Here is a 22,275-nt window from a genome sequence, read left to right on the forward strand (position 1 = left end):
TGTCCATGCGATTTGAGTGAGAATTATTAGATGAGATGAAAGAGATGTGGATATTCAGGAATATTAATTTTATTGTCTCTCGTAATAGCTCACCACTATCAATTCGCATAAATACCTAGGTATTATTAGCAATGTTGGCAGTGGTAGTGGTAGTGGTCCTGGTAGTAGAAGTTTATTTGGGGTGAATTGAGGGTTTGAAGTAGGATATGATGGAACTAATTACGAGTGATGACTGGATTCCTTCCCTTTCTGTCTGAGACATCAATTGCACACAGACATTTTCTTTCCATGCGGCTAAAATTCTTCATATTCCATAACCCCTCATTCGACCATTCAGATTATATTCACTGCATAAAGATCCTACATATAAAAGAAGGCGTTGGAAAGTTGTATATAATATAGAATACTACTACTACTAATAAAGCGATCTGGTGACGTCGTGCTAAAGAGTGGTGGATCTAAGTAAGCAATGTACGCAATGTAGGAAATGGCATCGTTGAGAGGCTACATTTGAATGGTGCTCTGGATATTTTGCCCCAAGAATTGGGACCATAGAACAGCTTTATCGATCCTCCATTTCGAACATCTGTCCAGTAAGAATACAGTCCCAAGTTTACCCCCCTCCACCCCAGACTTTTGACAGTTTAGTTGCCGCAGGTCCTTGGAGACTTCCGATTGTTCGTCTCATTCTCCTCTATCACTGGCTAACTCTCTTTAGGGAGGAAATGATGATTCCATGATGATTTCATGATAGGGCGAGTAGAAATTTGAAAGCGAGTAAATCCTCCTCCTAAAAACACATGAAGGGAAGTGTGTACAAGTTCGATATTAAGATTGACAATATATAATCCCCCCTTTATAGTATACATCCCTATGCATTACCCAAGCAAGCTATTCGCATCTCTGGCCCTAATCGTGCAAGAATTCTTGAATATCCTTATCCTCATCGTCCTCTTGTTGTTGTTTTCTTAACATCTCCTCCTGTTCCAAAATCTTCCTGATTGCCTGTCTTTGCTTCTTGCGTGCCTTGCCGCCCCATTTGACATCACTCGAGGTGGCCTTGGCATCCCCCTCGCTGTCGGTATCCTCGGTACACTTGGCCGAACCTCTAAAGGAATTTGCGCCAACATGCTTTTCCTTTTCCTTCTGTTCCGCATGTTCAGCTCTGGCTTTGGCATATTCTGTCTCTTGTTTCTTCGCGCCAAGGTTGATGAAATATGGCCGAATGAGAAGGTATGCTCCAACCACTGCGACGATTCGAATCCATTTTTGAAGTTCCATATCTTTCATTTGTGCGAAAGCTCCTGTTGTGTTTCGGTAGAAATTGGCAGCTCCCATTTCTATGAGATTGGTGATAAATTCCGCCATGTTTCTTGAGGATTGACGGTGATTCGAATGATCTAGTACGGTGTTGTTTGAGGACTGAATTTGGAGAGATGAATGATGCGGTCAGTAAATAATGGGGTTTCAAGGAAAGTCGGTGGGTGTGTATGGGAGATTATTTAAGACGAATTGGATTATATCATACAGTAGAATGATGTAAAACTTGAGACACGGTGTAACCTTGAGATAGATTTGGAGATCCCTGAACGAGAAGGGAAGAGAATGTAAAATGTGTCTTTTTGAAGAAATTAATGACAGCGCAGTGAAATTGAGGGAAATGGGAATATTAATGTGGATTCTAGAATTTTTAGTTCCAGGGGCCGTCGAGGTACTAAGGGTCCCGGCTTGACTGCGGTAAACGCGTTATCTCAGATAAGTTAACGCGACAAGTGATTTTTCAATTGATCGGGAGACAGAAGATAGAAAGGTGATTCTCGAGCTATTGACATTTTGACCTCGTTACTTGACTTTACCACCTACGATACCGCATTATCTCTGCAAAGATGCCTCAGATCGATGATGAGCTCCATGAAGTGAGTAATCGTATATCGAGTCTCTCATATCTCTCATCTTACTGACAATGTCCTTCGCAGCGACTCAAAGCAGCACTTTGGTTTTCAATTGGAAAGATTGTGGAAGAAGAAGCCGTGCGACTCAATTCAAATGCTACGAATCAATTCATAGGAGCATTGACTGAGATGGTATGGCATCAAATAGGTGTGTTCAACCCATCTTCATCTATCAAGCAATCCCTTCTCATTGAGATACGTCTTAGAGAACGTAACGATGGATCTCGAAAGTTTCTCCCGACACGCTGGACGATCAACCATCACAACCGACGATGTGTTACTCGTTACAAGAAGGAATGATGCGTTACACGATATAATCAAGGATTTTGTCGACCAAGAGAAAGCGAAATCTACCAATGAAAATGGAAAAGGTCGCACAAAGACCAAATGATGAGTCGCTTTTCCAACCTTTTCCAACCGTTATAAGATACCAAGATCAAGATACCCAGGAAGGCGGCGTTAGGAGTTACGAATATCATCATCTCGCAGAATACCTAGTTGACAATCCAAATTGACACATTCGACATCACTGCCAAGATGGATCCCTTTCCCTCTCAATATATTGAGTTAGTGACGTGTGTTGTGTGGTGCTCGAATCGTTTGTTCACATTCAGCTGCCCATCAAGGTTTCCCGCACCAACCCCCGCATGAATGGAACAAGGGAATATTGGTCCCGTACAGAACATGCGATGATCTAGCGTAAGACAACACCTATGGCATGCTGACACTGGCTGGTATTTTCGCATTTTCTTTCTTTCTTTCATATCCTCCTATATACTTTTAAAAGCTTCACTTCAACTCTTCACTCTTTCAAATCGCATCAAAGCACATACATTTCATTCATCATGACTGAAACCTCAGCAGCATCAAGGGTATTCTCAATACCAGAGCTTCTCCACGAAGTCTTATCTTATCTTCCCCAGACTTGTCTTTTATCCACAATTCCACTTGTGTGCAGAAGTTGGGGGGTAGCCCTTACCTCACCGTCACTTGAAAGAGCTCAATGGTTTCGACCTGCGATACATAATGGACCGTCGACATGGTCAGATCTTTTAGAAAAACAATTCGGTATATTTTTTGATTTCAATCTTATATCGAATCGTAATGTACTTGACTCAACCGCATTCGACACTTTACCATGGAAGAGAAATCTCGACGCTTTTGTAAGTCTACAGTTTCTGGACTGCTCCGTCCTGGTTTTTTTGTTGGTTTTTTACTTCAGCTTTTGATGCTGTGCCATGGCTTGATTTCTTGTCTCAGTCCCAATCAATCTATCATCGAAAGCTACCATTTCGGCGACTTACTAACATTAATTACAGCAGAGAGCCGATGCAAGCTGGCGCAATATGCTCGTATTTCAACCTCCTTGTTATCAATTTGCGATAGAGAGAATTAAGTATGATCGAAGTGGAATTATGCAACAAACAGTCATTCTGCCATGTCCTGATGGTCTTAGAATGGGAATGGTTTGGGACATAGCACAAGAATGGTGTTTGAGAAGAAAACATTGGCTACAAATGTCTGGTCCTGAGGTCGAAAAAGAGTATCGAAACCCAGAAGTTGGATATGATGAACCGATGATTCCAAAGATGATAATACACTGGCATATAACTTGTCCCCGTCGAGGTTCTCAGGCTAGTTTAGAAGATGAATGGGTCAGTAAGGGTAGAGAGGAATTTGATTTATTCAAATCGTAAGCAAAGTGGTTCCTCAGAAGGAGCCCCTTGGTAAAAGGAAGAAAATCCATGGCCCTGAACCGAATCGAAAATAAATTTTCTCAACGAAATATATTCAAGCCTCGATACAACTTTTACTCGCGAAGGAAGACACCGAACGACAATTTGTATTGACTCGCATGGCGAATTCTCGAATGCTATACAACCTAATTTCTTTGAGACTCGAGTGCATGGGTGAGCGAATGGATTCAATGACGATATGGAGTGTTGATCAGTATCATAACGTCTTTTTCTATGCGCAAAATTTGACGATGGATTCGAACGCGTGTGTTTATTCGAAATGGCGCACTTTGTCTCGAAAGAATTTTTCCAATTTTTTAGCACCGGATCTTTGTTTTGGGGGGAAATTACATGATGGATTTTCGGGATGATGGGTGTTTCGGGACGATTTGATCCCGAATTCACTTGACAGAAAGGGGAATTTCGAAGGACTCCGCAGGCTCATTTGGCATCTTGATTTTGGAGATTTCTCGGGCATTGAACTCTCATTAGGCGTTAAAGAACACCTTGGTCTTCCACAAGCGCTGGAAATGGGAGTTACATCAATCTAGGGGTTTCAATAATCATAGTGTATAATGCCATCTATACACGGAACTAGCTGTTCAAGTTACTCTTGTTAGGCGTTATTTCTCATTTGATGATGTAATTTTTGAATCATGTTGACCATTCTCAACGGAAAAACATCTATAGGTTAACACACAGAATCCCCTACCTACTATATATCTATCATCTAATATAATCGGAAAGAGTGCCGGCTATATTTGAAAAGAAAACCATTACTCGTTCGATATACATCTCTCTCTCTCTCTGTCCTTTGACATAGGTAGTTACAAGTTGCCTTCTTTCTTCACGATTATTCCTCTTCGTGTATCCCACTGCCTACCTAGGTATTGAAATATCTGTCTCGTTGAGTCTGGACAGGAAGCTAGATAGGTAAATATCGGTTGTTGGATTTGTGCGAGAGTACCGATGTCTCATTCCATTCCATCTGATCTCAGCTCATTCCGCTTGACCGCGAATGCGAGTCTTTGTTCCCATCCTATCACCACTTCTATTCAGCTTTGAAGAGCCAAATAAGGTTCTGTTACATATCTGCAAAATGCTGAGGGCTTGGAAGCAAATTATACCTCATCAACAAAATTTACTGATGCTTCATTAATATCTTCATTGCTTTTATCGTTTCATAACTAATGTACAGTGTAACCATTATTGACATAAACCTGCTCCTTCATCTCTTAACATCCCAATGCCGCATTCTGTTATTACCATTCATTAGTTGTTGTAATCAACCTTCGTACCAAAGGCCTTCTCAAAGCCAGTCAAGGTGATGCGATATCTAACATCATTGACCTTGACCTTCTCAACCGCCTTCTTGCAACCCTCCTCACTGATATCAATCGTCTCAATCATAGGCTTGATCTTCTTATCAGCCGCCAATTGCAACATAGCTTGAGCTTCCTTGCGCGAACCAATATGTGATGCAGCAATCTTGCAACCATTGCTAACGAAATCTTGCGCCATCAATTCGGGAAGTGGCTTATCTGGAAGACCGACATTGTGGAATTCTCCATTGACGGCAAGAGTAGACATGTAAGCAGTGAGATTAAACTCATTCGTCATATCTGCACAGTTGAGGATGAAGTTGAAGGTAAAAGCAAGGGGCTTTTGCCAATCTTTGTCTTGAGTGGAAACGAAATGATCAGCTCCCAATTTCAAAGCTTGTTCTTTCTTGTTTGGGGAGTGGGATAGAGCCCAGACTTCGGCTCCCAAGGCTTTGGCCCAGAGAATACCAAAATGTCCAAGTCCACCAATACCAAGAATGGCAACTTTCTTGCCGGGTCCGGTGCCCGCACGGACAAGAGGTGAGTATGTGGTGAGACCAGCACACATCATTGGTGCTGCATCAGTCGATGCAAGTCCGTCTGGAACCTTGAAAACGAATTGTTCGTGCACTCTCGAATGACTGGAATAACCTCCTTGTGAGAAGATTTGGTTTCCATTGCTATCCTTCATGGGTTGATCACTGTGGCCCTCATCCTCATTGTAAGGTGCCATATACGTATCAACCATCTTAGGACAGTAGTTCTCATTGTCGCTCTTGCATTGTGGGCATTGCATGCAGGATTGGACTTGAGCACCAACACCAACACGGTCACCGGGCTTGACGAGCGTTACTTTCTCGCCGACTCGGAGGACTTTTCCGATGATTTCGTGGCCGACACAGAGAGGGGTAGTGGCTAGATCGCCCCAACCACCGGTGATGGTGTGAACATCAGAACCGCAGACTCCACAGCACTATATCCAGATGGAAAGTCAGTAAGCCATTATCAGAATACACTAGGGTTGTGAATGGGAGCGCAAAGTATGTAAAGACATACGAACCTCATTGACGATATCGACATCATGTGCTTCGAATGTCTTGGCGGGGAACTAAAAGAGTTGTTAGTAAATAGTATGGTGTGGCACGTCTCTTGATGAGCCGGGACTGAAAGCCCCACGAGAAGAGTTGTTTTTCTTCAAAGCACTTGAATGATTGAGGGGAAACATACCTTAGCCTTCTTGAAATCACTCCAGTTCTTGGTGGAGGAGATGGTGAATCCCTCGATCTGGTCAGGAACGCTTGAAGACATATTGGAGAAGAGTCTGCTTTGAATGACTTGATTAAACTGGTTTAATTGCGTAGAAAAGTGTTGATGGAGTGCTTGATGGTAATCTAGAATTTTTTCTTGCTGTGATTCTTCTGCTTCTTCTGCTTCTTCATACATCAGACAGACAGACAGACGGAGTTCGAGTTATTATAATCGCTTCGAATTTGGGATTTGTAATATCGAATTTCACGTCAATTCAAGTCAACAAACAAGATAAATCCCACCTAGTCTTCATCTGCAGCTGATTCTAAGCGGCAGGAGCAATGAGCCGCCAAAGAAAAGGGATGAGGTCATTCTTTTCGTCTTGAGAATTCCTTTGATGGGGAAAGAGCCAATTGGGACGGGAAAGGATGAATTAGCATGTAGTAGAGAATGGAATTCTAGAACGAACAAGTAATCTTTGCCAAGAAAAGATCGTGGCATTTAGACAGAAAAACAATTGACCGATATCATCGAACAATCATTGATATCATCGATATTATCGCCGATAGAGTTGATGGTTGACAGCTGAGAGGACTTATTAAAAGTTAACTCGGAATATTTGTTGAAATCGACAATCGATAATCGACGTCATGATAAAAAGTGGATGGCGGTTAAAAATGGTGACGTGAGTGAAAGGGTAATACGGCAAGGCAAGCACACCATAGCGGGCATCAGAGAGATACAGTATCTCTTTGACCTGATTGAGAACTCTGTGCATGAAATGGTGGATGAAGAGGGGAGTCAAACGGTTTTTACGTCCGAAAAGAGAAAGATAAGAGAAGACGGCTTTCTCAACTCGGAGATGTGAAAATTGGATTTCACGTGTGTAAGGTTAGATAATAGATATGTTGGGAAGGGATGTATCCTGTTGTCCTGTGTCCTGTGTCCTGTTTCATATCTTTTTTTGGAGAAGCACGTCCACGAGGTCTGATCAAACAACTAAATAGTACCCATTGTGTACTACAGGATTGATCGATTGAGTGAGCGTGAATAATGCTCTAGGAAGGAATTACAATTTGGAGTAGATACCTTGGCTGGAACTCCAATTGACCAAGGCCCTTGGTAAATCAATTTGCTCTTACACTTCTTCCGTAGAGACTGCAATGCTGGATGTGTCTATTTCTGCCCCATGATCTTTTGGAAAGAGACTTCGATGGTGTTTAACAGTTATGACCCGTGACCCGTGACCCGTGACTCCTATGTCGTATGGCGACTCATCACTCATCAGAGAAGTGAAACCTTTAGAATAATCCAGCCATATGTGCTCCATCCGCATACACTGTCCACATATAAGTTCTTATATAATGTTCAGAAACAGCCTTGACGTCCATCATTAATCTATCAAGGTGCGGATAGCTAGTACTAGCGTGACTCGTCAACCGGATTCATCATCCCTTTTCTAAAGACAGCTCTTAGATGGCGAGGACGGCTCGAGGACGGGTCTGTCCAGAACCACTACCAATTGTACGATGTAGATTCAGCACTTTCACAGCATTGGCAGGGAAAGCCAACAGAAACCATGTTCATCCACATCACGGAAATCCCGAGAACGATACCCGGATACACCGTATTCCTACTCCTATTCTAAACCCTGACTCCTGAGGAAGATCTATCAAATCCTACGGACGTAGACATTCAAGATACATTGCTTCTCCTTCTCACGTCCGTCTATCTATCTGTCTATCTATGGAAACTCAAATCCTACGGGCGTAGACAACTCTTCTGCATCAAACGTCGGTCCATCTGTCCATCTATCCTCACATGCATCTGTTTTTTGTTCATCACAAATTAATTGTCTCAAGATTACGAAAGCACACATGCCCAGTGCTTGTGCACGCCCCTTTTGTCCGGTTAAGCTCGGTAATCACCAAGTACAAATTCTACCATGGCCTACTTGGGAGCCAAGACCAAGTATTATTTAAAATGGAATCTCCACTGCGCCGAAACGAATCGTGTGAGCCATTTGTTGATGGCTTTATGCCAAATCTTAGAAAATTGGAATTGAGAACGGCATATTTCCGAATCTGGGGATGTGTCACACTTCTCTTTCGGACAGGTGCAGCTAGATCGATTATATTGTTCAACCTTCTTCATGGGGAAGCTCGTCGTCGGAGAATCATTGAGTCTTATTATATTCACTGATGTTTGAAGGTGTTGTAGATGTGCAGATGAAGGTTCTAGGTAGGGCTCGTAGGTATCGAAATTGAAACCGAAGGAACACGAAAGCCATGGCAAAATGTTAGTTAGGGTTTCCTCTTATTTTGCTCCAATGGTTCTGATCAAGTGATTGAGTGATCACTAGGTGAGTGTTCCACTTCCGCTAAAAGCCGCTCAAAGCATCAATGGTGGGGCAAGTCCTTACTTGGGGTCAGGAATAGTGTTGGGCGATTTGTAATTCTAGAAAGTATAATCATCGTCAGCTCATTATAATATACGAGCTTATTCTCCGGCCCCTCGCTGCCGGAGAAATGATAAGGGGAGCGACAGCAATGTGAAATCATTTTTCTAGGCATCCGGACCTACGTTGCAGCTTTTAGAATTATGAAGTTGAAAAGAATCATTAGATTGAATGAGAATGTGAACCTTGAAGCTATTCAGAGATTTTATGCTTTTTGAGGTGGTGGTCTGTGCACCTGTTTATGTGAGATAGATTCGATCTAATAAATCTAATAAATTAAATGTATTAGTTAGAATAAATCTATTAAATCTAGTAAACCTAATAAACCTAATAAACCTAATAAAAAAGAAATAATAAGAATATTAAATGAATTATATAAATTTAATTGATTATTTAAATTAATTATTTAGATTCAAGCGTAGCGAAGGTCGAGGATTTAAGGACTAGTCATTATATATATAATATATTATACTATATTATCACTATGATATTTATTATATATATATCGAATTAGAATTAGAATTAGTACTAATCGTCGGAAAAAAAGAGTTTAAAGTCTACGAATTTATAGGGTTTTAAAATTCTATAATAATTAATAAGAAAAAAGAAATTCTACGAATTCGTAATCTGAAAATTCTTTTTCCCCGACGACTAGTATATATACTACTACGAATTAAGACGTCTGTATTATACGAAAGATTAAATAATAAAAATTAAATTAATTATATCTCTTGTTATAAAGTAGAGATCTTAAAGAAAAATTAAAAGATTTTAAATGAATTTTGAAGATATATAAAACCTGAATAAGAATATAATTCACATGAAAATCACGTACTATAATCTTAGTATAATAATATATAACAATTAAAAACTATTATATTATATAGTAATAACCTTATATAGTATTATTTCATATATTGATACCTCAAATATCAAAAGTACTAGTTGGAGTCTAGTATATACTATTTCAGATCGTTTTGATTTTCAAAATATTACTATTCTAATCTCAATTTGAAAAGTGTTAATTTAATTCAAATTCATAAGAATATTCATATTCTGGTTTTAATTAAGAGTATAAATAAGAATAAGAAGAAGAAAAAGAAGAAGAAGAAGAAGAAGAAGAAAAAGACTAAGAAAAATAAGAAAAATAAGAAAAGAAAATACAAAAAAAAAGGGAAAGAAAGATATTTATAAATCTAAAAAATTTAAAAAGAGATCTTAAGTCTATAGATTTGTAGTTTATAATTATTTAATATACTTTATATTATATTATAATCAGAATATAACTTTTAAAATTAAAATAATATATGATTTTTGAGATCAAAATAACATATGATTTTTAAAATTAAAATATCAAATCAATTTGAAATTAGAATATTAAATCAGTTTGAGATTAGAATATTAAATCAATTTGAGATCAGAATATTATATATTTTTGAGATTAGAATATTAATTTTTTATTCAAATCAAATCGAGACTAGAATATCATATATTTTTGAGATTAGAATATTAATTTTTTATTTAAGTTAAATCGAAACTAGAATAACAACATTACCAAAAAAAAGTCGAGACTGAAATATCAAAAATACTAGTTGAGGTTATTTTGGTTATATTCCTGACATTTGAGGTATTAATACATGGAATGATGCTATATGGGGTTATTACCGTATATTATATGACTATATAATAATTTCTTAAAATATATAATCCGCCCAACACTAGTCAGGAAACTAATACCGATAAGGATATCTAGCAAACACTTTCCCTTTCTATTTCTAGAGACTGAGGTTGAGACAGAGGTAACTAACTGCTCGCACCTCAATCGCACGCATTGTCGATTGATTTTTAATGCCGATTACGATTAACATTTCCAATGCCACATGGTCATAAACCCGTTGCATCCTACATTGCCGCTGATCGACATAAGCCATTGCTGTGCGAAAAAGGCGTCGAGGTACCTTTTCTTTTCTTACACTAACTCGTAACCTCAATCTCGATATTTTCCATCTTTTTGCGGAGATGTGGGAGGTGGGATGCCCAGTAAATGAAACCTTGACTCTTGTGCCGTCCTTTTCAAGGGGGGGGATTCCAGGAAAGGTCACTCACTATTCGCGCTATCGTCCATGGATTTTGTTTGATATGAGGCTTCAAATCTAGGCCAGAATAACAATGCCTTCAATCTAATTGGATACTATTAAGTACCTTAGCTCTGAAGAAGAACTGTGCGGAGTAGGAGGGGATCGAGGGGATTTTAGCTTTGGTGGGGAGACGTTATTGATACAATAAATGAAGGAAGTACGAAATGCTATCCGATTCTTTTCAGATCGTCTAAGTTGTTAGATGAGTTTCAGACGAGCGAGGAAGAATACATTTCTATGCTCTGGACACGAAATACGGTAGGCTTTATATAGATACTACATCGTAGATGGGTATATGAGCTTGGCAAAAATGTCAATTCCCTCACACTATCATCTATCTGCCTGTGGTACACACCGGTACGCGGCCTACTCGCAGGTGCAGGTGCAGGAGGTGTATTAAGGAATGCCCTTCATTATAACATAATAAGTCAAGACCAACGTTTGAGTGCAGAATATTTATTAGATATCAATAAGACTTTGATCCACGCGATTCAATTTTCTGTTTCCACTTAGTCTCATATCTCATATGCCTGCGATCTCCCAACTCCCCTCACGGTAGAAGCTTTTTATCCTTGCTCTGTCCTCCACAAAAACAGAGTTCAATAAATATAAATACCAGATGCTAGGTATATTATTTCTTTACGAGTAGTGTCCTGTACAATTTCTACAACCTTATATAGTTGGGAGCTCCCTTTTCCACCCCTTCCGATCGTTTTTCATTTTCCCCTCGGTCATATATATCATTATCATTAATTCTAGTTGGGGATATTACTACTGTGCAATCAGAAGCAACCAAATTGAAATATACAATCTCAGTATTATCATCTTCAGATCACATGCCAAACCGACCCCTTCATTCTCGTCTACATAATTATTGGCTTTTCTACACCTGGTCGATTTCCGCATGCTTCCTGTACTCCTCAAAAGTACTTGGTCTATAAACCTTTCTTGTCTCACACAATTCTACCAGTAACACAATGGATCCTGCATCTTTGAGCTTATTGCAATCCGCTGTGCACGAGGAGGAGCTACGAGATTTGGCAACGGGAGAACCTTCCGGAACCCAATTATCCCACCCACAATCTCCCAGTGCTAAGTCGAAAAAGAGGAAGTCGGTAGATGGAGGAGAAGCCGCGGTTTCGGAAAAGAAAAAACGTTCCTCATTCGCATGCACAAATTGTAGAAGTCGAAAAGTACGGTGTGATGTGGAGCGTAGTGAGCGCGTCAATGACGCTGGAGAAAGACTATGTAACAACTGCGCAATTGATGGAATACAATGCTTAGTCCCTGGAAGTAAACGGAGAAGGTTGGTTATACAGACGGTTAAGCCATAATTCTCAAAATCGTATGTTTTATTGACATATGCAACGAGCAGAACCAAACGAGGTGGTAGCGATATCGCCGAAGCAGTTCCCCTCCAAGCCTACACGGACGGTATTGTATATCCCCAACAAGGGCCAAATAATGAGATAAGACGGGCATCTGGGCCCAGCGTCACATCCCAACCTCAGCATTCACATGAGCATGTGCCTCATTCAATCTGTAAGCAGGGGCTCTTTCAGAACACGACTTGTGCTGGATAACATACTAATAACACCAGACCAGTCAGCCCTTCATCCGAAAGAAGACACCAGTATTGATGGGCAACAGCTAGCACAGCTTGCGAATCGAGCTTCTATCACCGGCGATCTGGTTCGCACACGTCTGGCATCCTCTCCACCTCCTTTATTGAAGCATTCACTTCCGGCATACATCAACCCCCTCCCTTCGAAAATGACCTCTGTCGATATAGACTATCTGTGGGCGAAAAGCGCATTATTTATTCCCGAACCTTCATTACGAAACGCTTTGCTTCAAGCCTTCATCGAATACATTTATCCATATATGCCACTTCTAGAATTACACAAAGTTTTACAGATTATCAATGATGAAGGGAGATCTGGCACAATGAGTCTCTTGCTTTTTCAATCAATAATGTTTTCTGGGACGGCCTTTGTGGACATGGAAAGCTTGAAACGCGCTGGGCATCGTACGAGGAAAGCAGCGAGGAAAGCGTTCTTCCAGAGGGCCAGAGTATGTCACAAGCTAGCAGGGGCCTACTTTGAGCAATACTGACAATATCTAGGTTCTGTATGATCTAGACTACGAGAACGACATGCTAAATGTAGTGCAATCACTCCTTCTCATGACGTACTGGTACGAAACACCCGAGGATCACAAAGACACTTGGCATTGGATGGGCAGAGCGATTGACCATGCGTATACGCTTGCATTGCATCGGGATCCGAAGGCAATGGACGCTGACCATAACCTAAGAAAACGAGTATGGTGGTCATGTTTTATGAGAGATCGACTCATCGCATTGGGAATGAGACGTCCGACTAGGGTCAAGGATGAAGATTGTGATGTACCAATGTTGGTTGAAGGTGATTTCGAGATCAAGGCGCTCGATCCCCGTATTTCTATAGTTTCTTCGAAATGTTCTTTGATAAGAGATGTTGAGGCTCAACGAGAGTTGGCTCTCATGTGTATCTCAAAAGCTGAATTGTGTCTATGTATCAGCCAAATTTTGGTGGCGCAGTACTCGGTTCTTGGAAGACATCAAAGTGCTTCCAGTCAATCTGAAAATACTACATCACAAACTATGCTGTTTCCCAAGAAGTCGGCGTCGTCAGAAGAGGTCGAGCAATGCGATTTGGCACTCGATTTATGGAAGAAAAATCTTCCCCAAGCATGTGTCTACTCGAATCAGTTGAGAAAAGGAAACAGTGGGAAACCCTTATTTGTGGCATCTTCGTTGTTGCATATGATTTATTTCACTGCGACCTCTGCCTTGCACAGACCACGAGTTTTACCTGCAGGGCCAAATCAACCGGAACCACAAACGCTATTCGCGCTTTCACGTGAGGTGGTGACCAACGCTGCTATTGGAACTACGAACATTGTCCACGACATGCACAATTATGATCTGGAAAGATACCTTCCTACGACAGGCGTGACTGCTTTACTTCCAGCCATCATTATTCATTTGTTGTTGGTCAGGTCTCCACAGGAGAATGAGAGACAGCCTGCTCTAGAAGGTTTCTGTCTATGTATGACTGTTCTTGAGAGTTTGCGCGAAAATTACTCTTCAGCGGATTACGCTACTCAATTCTTAGAGGCAGCCGTTCGAAAAGCAGGCATGGAGGAGATCATAGGCCGTGCTAGAGAAGCGGCGAGACGTGAAGATGCTAAGCGCAAAGCGGTTTTGGAATATGAGAGGAAGCGGGCACAGCTCGAACGCGCACAACGGTGTATCGATGAAAGGATTACACCACCAGTCGACACTCAATTAAATGGTTTCGAGTCTTTGGGAACTCTTGTTGATAGTTCAACTGCCATGTACAATGGCCACTTCGCTCATTCGCCTCCAGATAGTGATGCTATACTTGGTGGAAACGGCTCGAAAGTCTCTCACGATCCAAATGACTTATTCGAATTTGTGGACATAAACTATAACGATGGTGGTGAATCGGGGGGATTTTATGATATGGATTTATTCAGTAGAGAGATTCCGGGATTCGGTAGCAGAATGCCTAGTCCTCAACCTGGAGATAATCTTACGCTGTTTGATCAGCCTTACATGGATGTTCTGGGCATTTAAGCTCGTTTGATGGCTTCAGATGTGGAGCTTTCCTCGTTCGATTATCCTCATATTTGGTCGGTCGAAGCTAGCAATCCTATAAGTAAGATTTGGCATATGGTGTACTGGGAAATGGTTCGGTCGGGTAGCTATTGATGAAACCCGAAATGGGCAATTTTGGCGCCAATTCGCATGGGATGGGGAGGTAACTGGCGTTCGGGTCTGAGATTTTGAGGTATTATCGATGGACACTAGTCTCGTTATGCAAAATTTGAGGTTAGACATGGACGAAGGTCTGAATCGTGATGATAGGCTAAATTCTTGGGAATTATGTCTTGACATCAAAAAATGGCGTCGCTTCTTATATATGGTTGGATTGGGGTGGGCTTGGATGGTGCTGGATAAATGATTGGATCTCTGTATTCAATTTTTTTGTTTTGAACGTTGGACGAGATTGATGGGTCTGTGGTATATGGTTTGCGCTCAGGCGGCGACTGAGAATCTGGGATAGATCATAATGAAGAGGAATTGGAGATAGACAGCCAGTCAACGTTATGAATGGGTTTGAGGCGTTGTATTTTGTGTTACAAGAGTTGCTCAGTTAGCAGGTCTTATGAAAGAATGAATGAATAGATTGGATACCAGCATACTATTATGATTTTAATATTGGAATGATGAATTTTTGTGTCTCGACGTTGTACGATGAGGATGAGGTGGAGTTTTGAGAAATGGGGGAAGTGAAGAGAGAGGGAGATGCATTGTATGTACTCGAGTATATAGATAGATAGATAGATATACGCACGCTTTATCCTCGGGTACCCAGGTATCTGTGCTCAAAATATATTCATTTGCTCGCTGTGCGGCACGGCACGGTACGTACTCGGCCCCCGGTAACGCTATCCTCGGTATTTGCTCGGTAGAGGGTGGTGGGTGCGCTGGGTTTGGTTTGGGGTAGCTTGGGGTAAGTTGGGTGTGGGGAATGGGGAATGGGGAATCTGAGTGCGGGGTTCGGGGAAGGGGTTAGGGTAGGGGATGGGTTGGGTTGGGTTGTACGTTGGCTTAGGAGATGCGATGGGGTGGGAGATTTAGGGTTCTGTGGGTTTGGGGATTGGAGATTGGAGATTAGAAGTTGCTTGGGTGGGTTGTACGGGCTGGTTGTTTGAGGAAGATAGTTGGGTGGTTGGGTGGGTGGATGGGTGGATGGGTGGATGTGCCTATTGTGGTTTGGTGGTAAGTAGAGATTTGTGATGTGTGATTGATCTTTTCTTTTCTTGTCTTGTCATGTCTTGTCTTTTCCTGTCTTTCTTTCTGGGGAAGAAGGGGGGTCGGAGGAGATTTTGCTGGATATTTTTGCTGGATATCTTTGAGTTTGGAGATTGAAGTTTGAAGGGCTCTGCTTTTTCGAAGTGAATATTTCTACTCGTAAAAGAAGAAGTTATAAATTTTATTCTATCCATGGAATATTATCTTTTCTGGAGTCTGGATTTATAGATTGTCTATATATTTCTGGAATACAGAAGAGGGTTTACATAATAAGGACGTGATGTCTAATTTCAATTTTCAATGCTTGTATAGCCATATATACAATATAGTCTTTAGACGACTTTCTGTAAGTTCTATGTTCCCATATATTTTCCTGGGAGCTATGTTTTAGAGCTTCGCTTTTGGCTTGCTAGAACTAGGTTTAAGTTCTGGTCTTGAATCGTGAATGTCTCTGATCTTCTTACTAGGTATGTTTCTGTGTGATGGATCTGCCCTTGTGATGCTGGTAGAGGTGAGGTGGTGTTTGAGGTAGAGGTTGGGTGGGAATGAGAGTTTTGTAGAGAGGGTTGAGGATTGAGAATTGTAATTATGGGATGGGAGAGGGAGGAGGGGATATCTGGGGAGAGTTGAGTATTGCTCGTTGAGTTTCATGGATGATGAGGGAGGGGATGTGTGGAATTTTGGGGGGAAGTTGTGTGAGGGAACTCGAGGTGATGATTGTTATGAGCTTTTTGAATATTGAAAATATCTTGATGACACTATTATCAAATCTTTAGATCTTTCACTTATCCCTCGAATGTCTCACAAGCCTATGTGTACATGTTAACCAGCTATCTAGCTTTCGACAGACCCTCTTTCTTTCTAAACTTGGGCTCAGATTCTGCACGTTTCATCATTGAGGAGTTCTCATTATCTTGTATACTAGAATCCACATCCCAAGACTTGCAACTTGCAAACCCGAGTTTACTACAGAGAGTTCATTAATCATCTATTTGGGAATAGCCATACAAAATCTCAAACTTACACTCCTATCGCAAACATTTTTAAAATTGACGACATCCTGTAATATAAGCTGTATCTTTCCAGCCAGTGGACTACAAGCCCATCCCAAAGGTCCTTTCCATTCTTCGTCACTCAACAAGCCGTTGCTACTACAATCCAAGTCGCATTATGAATGCTTTCGGTTGCGATACGAACTTTGGTATTCGCGCTACTGATAGAACTCGCAGCTTTGATGGAAATAAGATCTAGGTGGGCTTCGAATGTCATTGTGAGCCTTGAGGAAGTTTAGGAGTGTTTCTTCTTCTTCTACGGCGATTAATATGGTGAGCCCGGTTGTGAGAATTCTGGAGGTAAGACATCGGAGGATACGCATACGGTGTTTGAGTTTCTGTTAATCAATGATGTTAATTATGAACTCAAACTGCGAGTTATTTTTGCTTGTTTGGTCTTGTTTCATCTGATCCTGATGAAGGTGACTTGTAGGTTGTGATTACAGGAGTGTAGCAATTATCTGGCTCGGGGTGAGTCTCTTGAGTCAATCGGCTATAATGATTGTTTAGAGGTGGTGGTGCTGGATAATTTATGATTTAGATTCCGCCAATTTAAGGGGATAACTCGTTATATTGTGGTGTTCCAGGTGTCGAAGGTGCTAAAGGTATTTCTGGAGGCAGTGAGGTTTGTGGCACGGCATCATACGGCGGTTTCAACATTTTGAGATGTGAGAGTATTTTTTGATTTGAATTGTCTACAGTAGCTTAATGATCTGATGTTTATACACTGTGAGTTATCGAAAATTGGAAAGTTTGCAGAGACTGCTCCCTCTTATATGATTGACGAGCTAGGCAGTATTTTTAGCCATATGTGGTGGTATTCACTACTAAATCCAATATGAGGAGAAGATATATTACTTTTCATCTCGCTAACTCAGTCGCACCAATGCAATGGAAAAGAAATGTTAAGGCAGAGTCCTTACCAATGCCAAAGGGCAAGAGCCCAAAACTTTCTCTGCATTTGCCACATCAGTGAGGCTCGTGAACCTTAAACCATGATTGACAGCAGAGTAAATTTTGCCATGTGGCAGTTTGATTGTTACTATGTATCTGGGTGAGCAGGTTGTAGGGCCACGAATTTCGTCTGGTATGGTTTTGGTGCAATTGATGGTAATCTAGCAAATTGCACAACACTTTTGGCAGAGGATGATCGACGTTTTCCTAGTCAGAGACTTATGTGACTCTCGACTTCGAAATTTTGGGCCTAGCTTTTCTAGCGAGCAAAACCCGGGCTTCTATGACCTGCATAAGTGCCTTTTAGTGTTGAAATAAGGTTGGGGTTTTTTAGTCCAGCGAGATCTAGTACAGCACTAATATCATTTCATGGTTCAGATCTTGATGGCACACCGCGCTAGATCTATTAGTTGATTAGATTTCGCTTTTAGCGTTGCTCTGAAATATGCTTTTCAACTTTAATTTTGACACTTCTTGGCTGTGATGACATTTCGACGTGAATATGTTCTTTAACACAATGAAAGGTGAAAACTTTGCCGATCTATACTTAATTGTGAACTAATATCACTAGTTCTTGACTGGCTTATGAACTACTATAGCTTTCTTTTATGATTTGCACGAGATATAAATTCGAGGATTTTTTCTATTCCAAGTTCAAGAAATAACCAAGCACTTATCACGCAGAAAAGAACTCACCAAAATTCGGAATAATGTCGATGTCCATGAAAATCCCAATCGAGCTCGAGGATTCTATGATGGAATTAAATGACTTAACCAAAACAGAATCAGGGATATCAGAGAGACAACCGCAAAACAAGTCAAAGGTGGTTTGAGAGCTGACTTCACTTCTGAGTACCTGATAAAATGCTAACCCTCATGTAGGAACATATGGCGGCTAAAAATAGTGATACAACAACTTTATCAGCCAGTAATAACTATGCTAGCACAATACCTACCGAGATCTGGCTTCAAACACTCAGCTATCTAAAGACCAAGGATGTCAAGAATTTCAGGTTGAGCTCCAACCGATATGCAGTTCTTGGTTCTGAACACCTCATCCAAACTTTCGTATTCCAGACCAATAGACTAGATCTTGAAAGGTTGGAAAAAATCTCTCGAGAACATCCGAGAACATTGAAAAATGTCCAGGAGATCAGATTCGAGAAGGGATTTGTGCCTATAAAAGGCATGTATCGTGTTCTACATAAGGAATACAGAGACGCCTTCACATGGGATGCTGAAGGCAGAAATGTGGAACACTTTCTTGGAAAAGAGCCCATCGATATCTGGGAAATCCTATCCGAATACCTTGTTGTCAGTTACCAGAGTTCTTCTTACTTACGCTTTGCAATGTTCGCTTGCCATCGTTCCCCTCTCATCCCTGTCTTGAGTTTAGCGACACTAATGATTCTAAAATTGATCCGTTCACTAACCATCCTTGTATACAGTGGTATAAATCATGGAACAAGGCAGCTCAAAACTATTATGACCTTGAAAGGATGACCAAGGCATTTAAGGATTTAAAGAATGCCACTTGTATTCGCTTCTCGACTAGCATTCCCGATTTCAAGTCTGAAGCCTTGACCCGCGCGTGGGCGAAAGTCACTCTTCCTAAAGCTTACGGAGGCCTCTGGAAATCAAGGGAATTGGAGACAGTTATGATAGCTGCACACAATTCCAAGGTAAAAGTCCGTCGTTTCGTCCACGATTCCGCTCCTACCGCATTTTTCACACAGACTTTGAATCAGCTTGAAAATACTCTCAAGCCTTTCCGTGATCTTGAGAGTCTAGAGCTGTTATGTGACGGAATGCAACAACCAGTACGCGGATTTCGAATGAGCAAGAGGTTTTGGACTGGACTGTGGAAGGCGGCGCAAATGGCGCCAAATTTGGAGACTTTACATCTGGGATTGCTTGCAGGCGGGTACTGCGATTACAATATTTACGACTATGTGCCCCTTAGAAAGGTCCTGGGGGACTTTACCTGGCCTTCGTTGACTCGCTTACGAGTCGATAACATGACATTGTGCGAGAAAGATTTGACCGCTTTTCTCCTCAGGCACGCCTCTTCTCTGCGACATCTGACATTGAGTCATATTTATTTATGTCGAGGTTCATTTCAAAGTTTTTTTAAGGCCCTGAGAGAACGACTCAAGCTTGAAAGTTTTCATGTCGATGGTCCAATGCATTCACCTGCCGGTCTGGAACTATGGTAGTGAGTATCTGTTTATCACTTTACATTGTAGTTCAATACTGATGTAACGCTTTAGTTTCTTTTCGAAGGAGAAAGAGGTTGTAGAACACTCTGAACTCACGGAGGAGGAGAATCTTCGTGAAAGACTACTCACTGAAGCTAAGCTTCAATTTTACAAGGACAACAAGGACAGACAGCCGGGAAAGACGTGGCTGCTCATGCAGGAAGACGATCTCGCTGATGAGCTGTCTGCCCGACTCTCGGCGTATGTTCTCAACAAAGGCGACGCGACAGATTGGCCTAGTGAGCTTATCAGAAAAGTAGCGAAAGCCATTTCATATAATGGTAGAGTGGGAGAATACGATGGCCAGACTGATGAGCAAATGGGCGCCACGTGGGATGTCGAGCTAGCTCAAGAACTGCTAGATACCGACACCGCTAGCTGGGCGAAGTTCGAAGGTGAACTACCAGAGCATACGCACTGGCTAATACTTGATCGGGCTTGGAAAAATGAACCGACCTACCCAAGTAGTAAGTGGGCTTTGTGGGATGAATTGGAAGAGGAGACTGGGGTTCGCGCATTGTACGATAATGCTTCATTTGCATGAAAGGAACCGGAGGAGGAAGTTATACTTGGATAATTGTCCTGTGTAATTTGTATGTATTTGTCCTATTGTTTATAGTTTTAAGTTAATATACATGTATCTTTAAACTTTTAGGAGTTTTGGTCAATTGAGAGCTAAGGCATCAAGATTGTTATTCCTAATTCCCTCTTACTTTTTACATCTAGTACTAGCAACAGGTTATTATTACAACGAAATCATGTCAAAACTGTCACGGTTGATCGTATCCAAATCGTCTCTACGTATGCTCTCATCCGTCATGATCGTCGCAATTCAGCGATACGGGTAAATGAATATGATACTTCCCGCACTTAACTAGCGGAGAACTGCCAGAACCCGTTTCATGGCCATCACAACCATCAATCTATCCTCCGCTTCATACTGTGACTGCTATAACCCCAAACCTTCAGGCTTACCTGAAATAATCATCCCAGGTGCACTTGTGCTGAATGCTTTTGTTGGAACTAAATTAACTCGTCATCAAGGGGAGATGGAAATTTGGGTTTCACACACTTCGAGTTTTTCACAACAAGAAATCATGAAAACATACATGGGTTGGTAGAGCCTGGAGTCAGTTATACGTGTGATGCCTGTTCCTGGAGACAAATATGTCTTATCTCGAGCAATTGAATCTATGGGAGTAGATTTATCTGTAATTGGAGTCAGATACGAAGCATTAAAACTTGTGGAAGTGGCTGTACCAGGAGTAAAATGCGAAGCACGAGACAAAGTTAGCACCGATATAGTTGTTGTGGCCTTGTAATTCAAATCTGGAGATCCGGCACCCGTCAAAGAAACTGTATGAGTGGTAGACTTTCCAGATGAAATCGTTGGAGTTGAAGTTGTAGCTGAAGGAGATGCTGCAAATCCCACCGAAGTAGATGGGCTTGTCTCATTGGAAAGACTGGCTTCTTCAGCCCCTATTTGGATGTATATTCACATCTCTCTCATTCAACTGCGAACGAGTAATATTGACAAGTTCTTCAGTAATAGATCTAAACCCGGAGTGTTGTGGAATCACATGACAGGAATATTCGAGCAATATGATGAGTAGTAATTTGGCTACTAGCAGTATTATGAGAGTCGTCGTTCTTGTCGCGAAAGGCTTGTAGTATTTGTTCTTGCCGCTATGAAAGTTAATATCGAACAAAGTTTGAGTGAAGCGGGCGAGATCATCAGAATATTGCACATGCAATGACTCATCTTTAACGAATGCATTCTTGACACAATAAAATCCAGACTGACACCTCTGATGAATATTTGTACCAGGTAGTAGTTGCATTGATTTCAGATACATGTTTTGACCCGAATAAACTGACAAGTTATTGAATCAACTAACGACTGCCTTCAATCAATGAGAGGAATCATGTCTCCACCTCATTGAGATGAGGTTCATAATAAGAGGACCGCTGAACACAGAATCTTAGCAGCATAATTTGAAACACTTTCAGACTCTTGGGCCCTGCCTGACTTTGATCCCACATTTCAAAAATAATAGGCTTCAACTTGTGGCTTGGCGACACGGTCGAATTTTCCAGCTTTAAGATATATGAATACTCAGCTCATCAGCTGAGTCAGCCAAGTTAAATTTGGAAAATCTCCCCGTACAGCCCACGAGCCCCCACGGCAAGAGGGCTTCCGCATATCCATTGATGGGAGTGTAATGTAACAATGCACCAGTACAGTAGTAAATGGATCAAAATATAGTGTATT

At 41.3% G+C, this 22,275-nt stretch overlaps 7 protein-coding genes across 7 annotated transcripts; 4 read left to right on the forward strand and 3 right to left on the reverse strand.

Moving 5' to 3' along the window:
- Positions 1-379: 379 nt before the first annotated feature.
- Positions 380-2,658, forward strand: EAF01_005027 (uncharacterized protein). The gene is made up of 3 exons (XM_038913282.1): positions 380-1,916; positions 1,977-2,100; positions 2,159-2,658. The coding sequence occupies exons 1-3, from the start codon at positions 1,887-1,889 to the stop codon at positions 2,341-2,343; spliced, it is 339 nt and encodes a 112-aa protein (XP_038771368.1). The 5' UTR covers positions 380-1,886; the 3' UTR covers positions 2,344-2,658.
- On the reverse strand, positions 910-1,368 carry EAF01_005028 (uncharacterized protein; the record flags this gene model as incomplete). Its single annotated transcript, XM_038913283.1, has 1 exon — positions 910-1,368. The coding sequence occupies one exon, from the start codon at positions 1,366-1,368 to the stop codon at positions 910-912; it is 459 nt and encodes a 152-aa protein (XP_038771369.1).
- A 139-nt stretch (positions 2,659-2,797) lies between the features above and the next one.
- Positions 2,798-3,649, forward strand: EAF01_005029 (uncharacterized protein; the record flags this gene model as incomplete). The annotated part of the gene is made up of 2 exons (XM_038913284.1): positions 2,798-3,115; positions 3,272-3,649. 2 exons carry the CDS (start codon positions 2,798-2,800, stop codon positions 3,647-3,649), a joined length of 696 nt encoding a protein of 231 aa, XP_038771370.1.
- A 1,311-nt stretch (positions 3,650-4,960) lies between these two features.
- On the reverse strand, positions 4,961-6,318 carry EAF01_005030 (uncharacterized protein; the record flags this gene model as incomplete). The annotated part of the gene is made up of 3 exons (XM_038913285.1): positions 4,961-5,983; positions 6,071-6,118; positions 6,238-6,318. 3 exons carry the CDS (start codon positions 6,316-6,318, stop codon positions 4,961-4,963), a joined length of 1,152 nt encoding a protein of 383 aa, XP_038771371.1.
- A 5,021-nt stretch (positions 6,319-11,339) lies between these two features.
- Positions 11,340-15,426, forward strand: EAF01_005031 (uncharacterized protein). Its single transcript, XM_038913286.1, has 4 exons — positions 11,340-12,160; positions 12,230-12,396; positions 12,455-12,927; positions 12,980-15,426. The coding sequence occupies exons 1-4, from the start codon at positions 11,832-11,834 to the stop codon at positions 14,495-14,497; spliced, it is 2,487 nt and encodes an 828-aa protein (XP_038771372.1). The 5' UTR covers positions 11,340-11,831; the 3' UTR covers positions 14,498-15,426.
- Positions 15,427-18,455: 3,029 nt separating this feature from the next.
- Positions 18,456-20,547, forward strand: EAF01_005032 (uncharacterized protein; the record flags this gene model as incomplete). Its single annotated transcript, XM_038913287.1, has 4 exons — positions 18,456-18,572; positions 18,628-19,059; positions 19,194-19,960; positions 20,016-20,547. 4 exons carry the CDS (start codon positions 18,456-18,458, stop codon positions 20,545-20,547), a joined length of 1,848 nt encoding a protein of 615 aa, XP_038771373.1.
- A 405-nt stretch (positions 20,548-20,952) lies between these two features.
- Positions 20,953-21,859, reverse strand: EAF01_005033 (uncharacterized protein; the record flags this gene model as incomplete). Its single annotated transcript, XM_038913288.1, has 3 exons — positions 20,953-21,007; positions 21,113-21,482; positions 21,526-21,859. 3 exons carry the CDS (start codon positions 21,857-21,859, stop codon positions 20,953-20,955), a joined length of 759 nt encoding a protein of 252 aa, XP_038771374.1.
- Between the last annotated feature and the right edge of the window lie 416 nt (positions 21,860-22,275).

Source organism: Botrytis porri, assembly GCF_014898465.1.
Source record: "Botrytis porri strain MUCL 3234 chromosome Unknown BPOR_006, whole genome shotgun sequence".
In the NCBI taxonomy this organism is placed as follows: Eukaryota; Fungi; Ascomycota; class Leotiomycetes; order Helotiales; family Sclerotiniaceae; genus Botrytis; species Botrytis porri.